The following is a 12,138-nucleotide window of genomic DNA, read 5'->3' on the forward strand; positions in this document are numbered from 1 at the left end:
AAAAAAGAATGAAAAAATAAAGTGAAGGTAAAATGTGACTATTTTGTGACGACGTCGGAAGAAAAAGGTTTTGTGTTGATTGATTGTGTTACTTCCACAAAGTTAATTGTAAGTTAAGGTTCTGGTTTTTTGTTTGTTTTCTGTTTGTTTGTTTGTGTATTGTTTCTAGTTATTGCAGTGCATTCTTAAGAAACTTCGTTATAAGTGGCGTGCGGTAAATTCTGTTGTAAGTAAACCTACTCACATCTTCCTCTTTATGTATGTAATTTTAATTTTTAACATAACTTTTGTAAAACTACAGACAAAAATTATAAAAATTAATAATAATTGCCTTGGTAACTAACTTTTTTTGTACCTTGATTGAACAACAACTTTGTGTTGTTGTTTTTTTTCAAAAATGTAAGTAACTAAATTTCGGCAAGTTTAAGTTTTGTTAACGAAGAAACTTTTGTGAGATAGACTTTCACGAATCAAAAAACTCAGGCAATATTTCCAATGAAATTTGCGAATCCATAAAAAATTTGGCGGGTAACATTTTCGTAATTCGTGTTTTATTTCGAATTGCTGAACGGAAATAAAAATGTTATTAAAAAAGCAATATTTAAACTGTAAAGTGGAATTTAAATTCATAGTTAATGTAGTTTCTTTTTCGCCGTAGTAAATGTATATTAAAACGACATGTTTAAAATATATATGTGTATTAAATTAAAACGAAGCTTTTTGTAAGTATACTTTCATCATCATTAAAACATCGTCTAGGGGATTTATACTAAAATCTAATTTGTCATAAAAATTTACTTTTTTAAGTTATGCCATTATGAAAAAGTGTTATTATGATAAGGCCAGTTTACACTTGTATAATATCATGAAATATCTCTTTAATAATAGCCGTATTTTGTCTGTCTGTCCGCGAAAACCGCGTCCTGTTACAGAAACACGAAATGCGATATATAAAGGACGGGCGACCCCGTGGATTTTCCAACGGGTAAACGGCTAGTCTATATTATAATACCCGTATACGTCTGTCCGTCCGTCCGTCCGTCTGTCTGTAACGCAAAATGGTAGCTTAGCTGCGCAGATAGCGAGACGCACGCAATGCGGTATAAAAAGGACGGGCGAACCCGTGGATTTTTCACGGGCTAACGACTAGTGTTCTATAATACAGTTATAGTTTTTCTACAATATACTTATAATTTGTTAAAATATTGTTATAATTTCAATTAATTTCATAACATCGTTGCCACAACAACGCTAGCTGATAATAGTTCTATTGTCACACAAACAAAAGGCATTCGAAACCAGATCACCAACAATATTATTAAAATCAAATTCGTTTAATTTTATTCAAATATTATAGCCATGCCACAAATTATACATTTATAGCTATATTATAAGAAATTATAAGAAATTATAACCATATTTTAAACATATTTTAAGAAATTATATTGATATTATAAGTTATATTTCAGTGATATTGTACAAGTGTATCAAGCTCTTTAGAGTCTAATTGTTTATTTAAAGTTGGATTCTGTATCCGTATAAAATATGCTTAAGAATTTTTCTTTTACGAAAACCCTGAGGCGCTCTTGAAATTATTTTCCACGTAAACGAGTGACCACTATATGCAACAACATGCATGGCTGGCTCTGACTTTCCTTTCATCGATTCATGCTCTCTCCAGCGGATTTTTGCATTACGAATTGTTTCGCCAATGTAATTCTCGCCACATGTTGTTGCATATAGTTGATGCAGAAATCAAGCACACTGAGACCATGTTCACGTTATACCGGATAGATTTTCATGCCGTTATGGAAATCTATCCGGTATAATGTGAACAGAATCGTTGCATGTCGACATGTGTCATTCACGAGTGTTCACATTACACTTTTTTGACTGAATCATCCCTTGCAGCACAATTTCAATTCAGAAAATCTATCTAAAACATCAACGGGGAAGTGTATTTCCTGTATTTTTGTGGGCATGTTTGGTTCAAAGTGATATTGAATTGCTCTTCTACAAAGTGCTTTTTTATCATATAAGTATAAGAGTTAATTTATTCTTATGTTATTCAAAATGCTGTTGATTAGTCTATGATGAATTACGATCGAGCAACTCCAAAGATTTTGCAATGTGTTAAAGATCCGTAATAATTGATGGTTTGATAAAACTGTGCATTATAAATTGAAAAAAGAAAGTATTTCAGCATAGAATCCATACAGTATGGCTGTTCACATTATGAAACGTTGCGTTATGATAACCTATCCGATACATAACGTATCACTTATTGAATCGTTGCGTCATGATAGCTATCCGGTATGAAAATGATGCTGCATTCTGTGTGAACAGAAGGCCTATCTGATATGATTTTTATAACGGCATAAAAGCTATCCGGTGTAATGTGAACATGGTCTGAGTAGCATGGATATGCAGAGAAAAGATGTGTTTTTTAGAAAACGGCTGATATCAGCAAAATGTTTTTTGACAATTCATTTTTGTTGATTCTTTAGTTTTATTCTGCGATGCTTTATAAATAAGAGTTAACCATTACCCACCGTTATCACCACCGTCAACATATATATTTTCGAATAGCTTTTTAATTTTTCTTAAACTTTCAATTTTTCGTTACAAATTCTAACAAAAAAAGCGAACGCACCTATTTCTTTATTGAATTTCTGTTATTTACAACAATGTAAAAAAATTGTTTGAATAAGTGTTTTATTTTGAAGATACCCACAAGCAATAATTTACGGCGTTTCAATATTATACCCACGCACTTTAGACTTGTCAAAGTTTACTTGTCATAAAATCTTAGGTTATTTGTTTAGACCTGTACCCCAAACTGCGATAATTCTTTCTGATGATACTTCGCCAGGTGGCGCGTTTTTGTTCGACAATACAGACATCCCAGACATCGCAAGAACAGCACCCAGTGCATTTTTGACGCTCTTCACCAGGCCCTGCGTATCTGTGAAAGAAAAACACTTGCAGCCAATGTAGTTTCCTTATCACACGTAAGGACGCTGGGCTTAGATATTCCATTTATAGAAAATGCTATAATTATTTTTAGATGCGCTATATTTTGATAGTCACCTTATTATCAATATTATTGATAAAGTTAATCTATGGTGGGATTGGTAAGTGTTTTACTAATTATGTTTCGTCATATTTTGTATTTAAATTTAAGAAATGTAGTTCATATTTCTGAATGCAATGTGAATGAAAAGCCTGGAAGTTTTTCGTGTACAATACAACTTGTATAATGCTTTCTTTCCGCTAAGAAGACAACTATATCAAATTTTAAAGTTAAAAACAATTTCTCTGTAAAGGATATCTGCTTAACCTTACTATGGTGCGGACGTCCATTATGGATAACCCCTGAGTATGTCTCAGTATTTTTAAGCGAAATAAAGCGAAAAAAGAACAATAAGTTCACAAAATATTACTGGCAATAATACTGTCATAAAAAAACAGACTAAACAATATATTTCTTTATTGTATACCTGTCAACTCTTTTTATATACAATAAATCTAAAGGTTCCGCACAACCGCGCACGCTTGTTTTAGTATTTTTAATTTACAATACAATGACTTCTGTAAAATGCAATGACTTCCGTAAACAAAAACAAAATCGAGATATCGTTACTGCATTTCATACTCGGCTGCGCCTCGTGGAATATTGCCTCACCAAAATTCAACGAACGGTCCTGCAATATCTGCCTAATTATACAGTTACCAAAAAAATATAATTTGTTTTATTATTTAAAGAAATAATCTTTATTAATATTAAGTTTTACAATTTCCTGTACTATCATTCATAGAAAACTGATAGCCACAACAAGTTTTAAAAGTTAATTAAGTACTTTTTGTCCTCTTGATGTTCCGTGAAGATTATGTCTCGGATTATGAATCTTTCTATACTCTATTTTAAATTTCATTATTAGGAACCCCTGCGCAAGCCAGACAAACAATAAAAGCAAAAGTATTGTCCTTCTCTTCACTGGTTATATCTTGGTTAGATACTGATTTTGATGGGGACGATTTCACTTCATTTGAGTCAGTAGAAATATCATATCGTGATGCTGAAGATGAATCTGCTACAGTTACAACAGAATCTGGTATAGCTAGAACTGATCATGGAAAAATTATAACTGGACTTTCAGATACAATTTTTTATATCTTCTGGGTGAAGTATGTTAACCCAGGAGAGTTGGAAGCACTACCATTTATCGTGGGAACAAGGCATATATACCGTAAGTTATTTTGTCGCAATCGTAGTAGTGATCACACAATGCCAAGAAAAAAATAGGAAATACTGTTTTAATTTTTTTATGTTCTTGTTTACACATATGGCGAGCATGTAGGCGAGTGAAATGTAGGAGAGTTTAAAAAACAAAAAAATATGATGATATTTTTCCAGCACATGTGCGATAAACCGAGCATAAATCATTGTAATTTGATATGCTTGGCATGAAGGTCAACACCCTAAAAATTATTGCAAGATAATATATGTGATCATGTCTTTCAATTCAAAATAACTTTTTTTAATTAATGATACGATGCGCGATACGATACGATGCGCGATACAATACGATGCGCGAGATGGAAATTATTTTTAAAGAAAAACAAAGCGTGTTTATGTCACGCCTCAATGAAATTAAACAAGAAAACCTGTGATAAAAAAACACTGTAAAGAACATTTACAATAAAAAGACATTAATAATATTTTTGTTTTCTTTTTACTTTCTTTTATTTTAAAAAAACATGAATAACAAAATAATATACCCAATTGACTACAGTATTTAATAAAAACATACAACACTGGGTAAGCGAAAAAATCGATTCCTGTAAAGCCCAATAGGCAAGTCTCGTTATCACTTATGAAGGCGAAGGAATTTATAAAAAGTAGCAGCTTGGATGTGATTCTCAAAAAGTTTAAAAACAGGAACTTCAGACTTTAATGCTTAAAAATTGTGTTATTTAACACAACAATAAGCGTTAAAACTGTGGCAAAAGAGCAGACAGTTATTCACATACACCCCAATATTGACATTATATAAACAATTATATACATAAAATATAATATTCATCCACGTTGTTTCCCATTTTTTATATAATTGCTGTAATTGTAGTTTTTGAAAGTGAAAAAAATGTAAATCCTCTATCCATCTTTTTATTAATTGATTGTATAAACAAACAACTCCAGCGACGACCTGGTGACTCTGCTTGCCATATAACTTCATGGTTCTTATTCCATAAAAAACTTTGCAAAAATGCAAGAAAGAAGAAACATTTCCCCGGGTTGAGCAAAAAAGAAATCAGCTGAAACATCAAAACATCGTAGTTTACGTCTTAATTCTGTGATGTGTTTTTTCCAATGCAAAATACACTGGAATTATTTCCGAAGTCTACTTTACTAATGATCTGATAAGGATGTTATATAGTAGCCATTATGATTTAAGGGGAATACACACCCTTCACGCTGTCACCTCTTTATAATTAAGGGCTGAATTTTTCGTAGAATCTTTATTTTCTAACTTCAGACCTGTCATATTGTGTAATTTTAGGTGAGTTTTTGCTAGATTAGCTATAGTTTAATTTAGATACTTGTAGTTCTTGTTTAATCGAAGCTTCTTTTGTGAGATTTTGACCGTGAAACGTCTATGTTTTCCCTCAACTGAAAGTTGTACGACGTGACATTCCGACCGGGAGAATGTGGGCAATAAGACTCAAAATGACAGAAAAAATCAGCCAAACTTTTATACGGAAAGCAAAAGAAGCGCCTTTTGGGGAAAAATAAATAAACGGCGCGCCATCAAAAACTTTTTGTTCCTGAAATTGCATTTTAAACACTAGCCACCTCTAAGGTATGAGTCAATAACATGTACAGGATTATTAAATAGGTTTATCTTAAGCTAAACTTGACTACACTGTAATAAATACAGTATTATGAGCACTAGATCTTAAGACATTCTTTTAAAACCAATGTCGACCTACTTTATAAATAAAAATTTTACCGACTCGGCTAGTTTTTCATGTAATCATGCACATGAACGGGCTCCGCGTAAAAGATTCACCAATGTGCTCATTTTTTTTTCCGGGGACGAAGAATGGCTAAACCAAATGCACATTCCTGCGGATTGTGTGAATAAAAATAACTTTAGAGTAATATATTCATGTTAATTCAATACATATTAGTTGAAGCATGGAGGTAAAAATAAAAATTTATCTCCATGGTTGAAGTGAAAGCAGTAAACACGACAACAATAACATGTTGTATTATTTTAACAAAGAAGCAAATATGTTTTAAAAATTTATCGTCTGTAATAAGAAAAAGATTGGCAGGATATCTTGATTTCTTTTTAATAAAAAAACACAAATATTGAACGAACAATCTTCACACGGGATCTATATAATAATACGCCAGTTCCTTGTGTCTGTAACAGGCAAAGCTGATATGCTTATTTTCTTTGATGTTGCCGAAGAATGCATGTCTAATAAGCTAAATTTTTTAACGTTACGGCGCGACAAAAATAACACTACTTTAACGTCAATCTCTTATAATAATACGCTAAGTGTGTCTGTCTGTCACTTTTGCAAAGTGGATTACATTCTTCAAAATTTTCTTTAACAAATTCTATAAAACATCGCCTATAAAATTGTTCTGTAATTTACCAAACTTTACCGATAAAATAGTATTGACGTCAAAGGAAAGTTAATTAAGATTAGTGAAGCCATTACAGTGCACCTAAAACTTTGAGGCCAAATAACTTGGAAACGAGGTGGTGACGTCAATGATTTTTCACCGCGTGGGTAACTAGGGTTTTGACGGGGCCATTGCTGACGTCAGCAAAATCTTTAAATTCTTATATCTCATTAACATCAAAATTTTTATCCTGCTTTAGTAGATTTTTCCACGGGCTTTATCGACTAGTATCCTATATTAAATTAATGAAGCGATTACAGTGCACTTAAAACTTTGAGGCCAAATAACTTGGAAACGAGGTGGTGACATCAATGATTTTTCACCGCGTGCGTAACTAGGGATCACCTGGGATCGATTTGGGTAAGTTTCCCGAACCTGGATCCCCAAATCCGTTTTAAAATGGACGGATTGATGACGTCATCAAGAAACCTTCAATCCCTAATATCTCATTAAACGCTTATCAAAAGCACATGAGCATATACATTTTCTTGATCAGCAATTTAAGCTCTGCACAATAGACGCAACGAATAAACTGAATTTCGTCAATTGTTTTTTTGCATATGCACTACTGACATCAGCGAGAAGTCTAAAATAACCATTTTATATATTGTCCTCCTGCCTAAGTGGATTTTTCCACGGGGGCCTTATCGACTAGTTTTAAAATAATTGGACTGTGAATGTTTATGATTGATTGTTAGTTTGTTTCGTAAAAATAATTGATGCTTTTTTTGAGGAGAAAATTATGAAACAAATTTACTGACAAGTTCTCTTTTTTCAAGAAACAATAACTTTACTCACCGAGTTATTAAATAATCAGGACAAAAATATTAGCTTCTTGCAAATATTGGACGAACAATCTCGGTTTTTTAAAAAAACTATCACACTGGGTTTTAGAATAATCAGACAGCAAATATTTATCTCTGATTGGCCAAAATAATTCAGCCAATCAGAGAAAAAATAAAAGCTTTTTGCGCTGTAGAATTAAAAATTGCACTCGTTTCCCAGTAGAAACTAAAAATATAGCATGAATTTCATGTAGATTAGCTAACCACAGTGCAAGAATAATTCTAATTATATGAAAAGTTCATAGAACGTAATCTCAGTCTCAAACCATATCTTTGAATGACAGACAGAAAGTTGGATATTAGAGTAATATTAATTGTTAGCCACTGGAAGAATGCACGCTTTTGTAGCTAGTCAGATTTTCACCCAAAACACATACTGATGTGATCAAAGAAACTTGAAGTTGCTATAATTTGTAGTTTTTAACTTGTGTTAACCATACGTTAACCATATAGAAGAGAAAAAGGTTAAAAGAGACCTACAAAACCCGACACCATCACTTCCAAACCAATATAGCCTTCGTCGCATGTTTCCGTTTTTTGGGTATTATTAAGTTACTTCTTCAGTAAACATCACACACCGTATGTGAAGAGAATTGTAACTTTGACTATTTATAAAAAAAGATTTGAGCGAGTCGACTAGCTGCTGACAACAATTAAAAATGAGGTTTGTGTTGCTTAAAAACCAAATCTATTTCTTTTTCTTTTCTTTATCCCCTCAGGCTATAGAGTGGTCACTTGTAGAGGATAATGCAAATTTGGACTTTGTAAGGGCGTCTGTTTTTGAGAGGTGTTCGCTATAAAGGATGTCCTCTAAAAGGAAGTCTCACTATAGTTAAAGGGTTGAGGATGACACTAATGACACTAGTATAAATACAAAATACATTATTAATACCTGTGTTTTTATAAATAATCAAAGTTACAATTCTCTTAGCATGAAGTGTGTGATGTTTACTAAAAAAATAACCTAGTAACTTTCTACAATTGAGTTCTTTTGTTGGTCGCCATGCTATGCTTACTCCATGGCGGTAAAAAAACATGTAACGGTATTATTGAAACTTTTTTACTCGCGCCTTTTCGTTGCGACCGCACGAGTTGATATTGTGGAACACTTTAGGGACACCAAATACTTTAATTTAACCTACTTCATTTAACTTTAGATCGTGATGATGGTGTTTATGATCTCCTCCTAAAGGCAACTCCAACGCAGGTAAATCGATTTATATTTTAGAAGAAATGTAATAACCTAATAGATTTTGTAGAGACCTGATAACAGCCTTTTTAGCATAATTTAAATTTTTCAGATATTCTCATTAGTCTTTGCGCACAAGGGTTGATTTTTTTTAGTGTTTATTTTTACTATATACATTGATAAGGAAAATAAAATACAAAGCGAAATTAAACATTCTTGTGCACATGTTGGCAATTATTTGAATTTAACCTTTGTTCACAAATCGAATTGTTAACCTTCACTAACACTACTTTTCGTTCTTCTAGATGTCTAATGTTCTCTACGTACAAAACACTGAAAAACAATTATATATAGCAAATAGCACGATGCACAAGGGACATGCAATAAGACGGTACAACGCATAAATCGTCACTGTTACGCACATCATGGATTAAATGTTCTAATAAAAATATATCATTAACACTCTTCTTTATACACTTTGCCTAATTTCCATAATACGCTTATGTTTTTTAGCAATGGGATTATGGTAATACTGCATGGGAAAAACTTTTTAATGATGAAACAATCAACACTGGTTTAAACACAGGATTTGACAACCAAGATGCTTTATCACCATTTGCATCAAGTCAAACTTACAATCGTTACCTAGCAGGAATGAGACCTGCATCATCTGGCACAAAATCTTACTGGTATTATTTTGGCACTCACCATTGGTCCTTAAAGCTGGTGCTTGAAACACACGCATATCGGGATGACAAATATATTGGCAACTTTATGCACATGTATGGACCAGGTTGGTATCATGCTTGCGCTCATGCACTCATGCAATATTTCATAATAATAAATGAAGGCAAAAGGTCAAAACTTTTAATGTTATCTTTGTTCTATACCAGTTAGGATACACTTTAAATTAATACAGGTGGAATTAAAGTTTTGCGTTAAAATGTGTTACAAAATAATTCCAAGTATACAACATCATACAATTGTTATAGGCTATCCCCTAATTAGTGTCAAATAAGGTCCTACAGAGAGCTTTCTATGACTTTATTTAACAGTTATTTTTTGTTAGCAAAATTTCCTTTTCCCACATTTCGTTCTTTTTTTACCAATCAGAAAAAAAGGTGTTAAAAATTGAAAATGCTGTAATAAAACCTTCAAAGTAGAGCGATTGTATATTTCGTTCACAACGCCGTTAGATATAAGGAACAAAGCTGCAAAACTATGGACAAAAATACTAACTAACAAGTTTCAATGCTCCTCTTAAATGGAGAATATTTAAATAATATAAGATGAACGAAATAAAATGTTGTTTCATATAAACATGTTTTGCGATAAGTGAATACAGCCACTACATTAGAGAAAGTAAGCTTTCGACAAAATTATTGACAATGTAACAGTTTTGGTTTCTTCTTGTCCTAAGATCGGATCCTTATCAGTTAGATTAAGTAGACGATAAGCAGGGATACTTTTTGCATCGTAGCCGCTATTCATCGACAATTTCCTGTTGTATTGAAGGCATTCTATAATAAAATCGTAATTGTCTTTTCGTAGAGATCTAGGTAGTCGTTCCTCGCAACAAACACAGCAGATGTAAAAAAAAGCTAATATCAAAAGTATCAAAACTTTCATCATCATAAAATTTTACATACGCTTAAATTTTCTTGTCAAACTAGTCTACATATTGACACTTAACTTTAAGATGCTCTTGTTTCTGTCGTTCATTTTCAACATTGCAATTTAAAAAATAAGTACGAATATAGAAACCGTTTTTAAGTTAATTAATTAATAATTTATTAAAAGGAAAGATGTTTCCATTAACAAGTAGACGGTAACGGTCGATAACGGAACGAAAAGCAGTTGATTTTATCACACTTGCAATTTTTGGCGCACCTTGGATGAAATTCCGAATTTATTGGATCCTTGTTCTGTACACGTTCGGACCCGATAATTCCAAAATCGTAACCAAAGTGCTCCAGAAACGCAAGTCTGTTAGAATTCGGCTGCTTTTACGCCGTGATCCATGATTCCTATCTACTACTGTTCTGATCCAGTGGAGGGGGCATGGATGATAATGATAATAATAGTTTTATAATATATGCGCCAGGGTTAAAAAGATTCAAAGCTAAAGAAATGGATGCAATGAAATAAGCTGCTAAATCGTTATCCCTGACCAAATAAACGCTGTTTGGTCTGCTATCAAACCCTTTATAATAGAGAAAGAAATTTACAAAATAGTTTTAGGAAAAAACCTAAATTAATAGAGACTGCGTCATTAATGGTGTGAAAAGTTGCTGTTTTGATGGTACTGCAGATCTTGATGTCAATCGATATGTAAAGATATGTACAGGCGGCTTCTGGAGGGTTATAAAGGAAGAACATACAGTCGCCCATGTTGAAATAGTAGAGTCATACCCGATCACAAATGAGTACAAAGATGATAACAATAATCCTTGCATATCCAAGATAAAATATCCATGACGATCAATTTGATCATATTTTCAAGGAATTCCTCGACAGACTGGAAAACTGGGCGATTCTAACAAATCTGGTTCGATGATGACATAGATTGTAGCTATGGATGTGGAAATCTATGTGTTTAAATGACATAGATTGTAGTGACATAGATTGTAGCTATGGATGTGGAAATCTATGTGTTTAAATGACATAGATTGTAGCTATTGATGTGGAAATCTATGTGTTTAAATGACATAGATTGTAGCTATGGATGTGGAAATCTGGTTCGATAATGACATAGATTGTAGCTATGGATGTGGAAATCTATGTGTTTAAATGACATAGATTGTAGCTATGGATGTGGAAATCTATGTGTTTAAATGACATAGATTGTAGCTATTGGTGTGGAAATCTATGTGTTTAAATGACATAGATTGTAGCTATGGATGTGGAAATCTATGTGTTGTCATTTTTGTAACGTTTATCACAACAAAGGTTGTGATAAACGTTACAAAAATGACAACAAATGTCTTACGTACACAATACTATCAGCACTTTATCAACAAAAGGATGCACAAAGAAGAACAAAATACAAAATGCTCTATCTCAACGATCTCAACTTCAACAACATTGAATTTCCGGTAGCCATCATAAAACATAACTAATTTTGAGCAACAAAACAATATCAAGATTAACGTCTTCGGTTATGAAAAAATAGTCTAACTCGCACGACTAGCACACTACAAAGAACCAGTCAATATTGTTATATAAGGAACTTTCCAAAACTATTATCATCACAGATGAATTACAATGGTCACGCCAATTTTTTATGCAAGCGTTGCATCAACCCTTTCCAGGTAGAATTTGCATGTCCAAATATGCCAGACAAAAAGGGGTTGTTGTGATCGATGTGTTGAAATGCCATTTAAAGCGTCATTCAATTTCTA

The 12,138-nt window shown here is 32.7% G+C and overlaps 1 protein-coding gene across 2 annotated transcripts in view; it reads left to right on the forward strand.

Annotated features, from left to right (window-relative positions):
- Nucleotides 1-12,138, forward strand: part of LOC130654181 (protein sidekick-2-like) — a 56,857-nt gene continuing 44,719 nt past the window's right edge. Inside the window, exons 1-5 of one of the 2 annotated variants that reach the window (XM_057456723.1) lie at nt 1-108; nt 3,068-3,134; nt 3,942-4,250; nt 8,706-8,755; nt 9,251-9,530. In XM_057456723.1, coding sequence (XP_057312706.1) covers nt 3,068-3,134; nt 3,942-4,250; nt 8,706-8,755; nt 9,251-9,530 — 706 coding nt within the window. In that variant the 5' untranslated portion in view covers nt 1-108. The remainder of the gene's footprint in view (nt 109-3,067; nt 3,135-3,941; nt 4,251-8,705; nt 8,756-9,250; nt 9,531-12,138) is intronic. The other variant, XM_057456722.1, reaches the window with a different exon arrangement.

Source organism: Hydractinia symbiolongicarpus, chromosome 8 (genome assembly GCF_029227915.1).
Source record: "Hydractinia symbiolongicarpus strain clone_291-10 chromosome 8, HSymV2.1, whole genome shotgun sequence".
Classification (NCBI taxonomy): domain Eukaryota; kingdom Metazoa; phylum Cnidaria; class Hydrozoa; order Anthoathecata; family Hydractiniidae; genus Hydractinia; species Hydractinia symbiolongicarpus.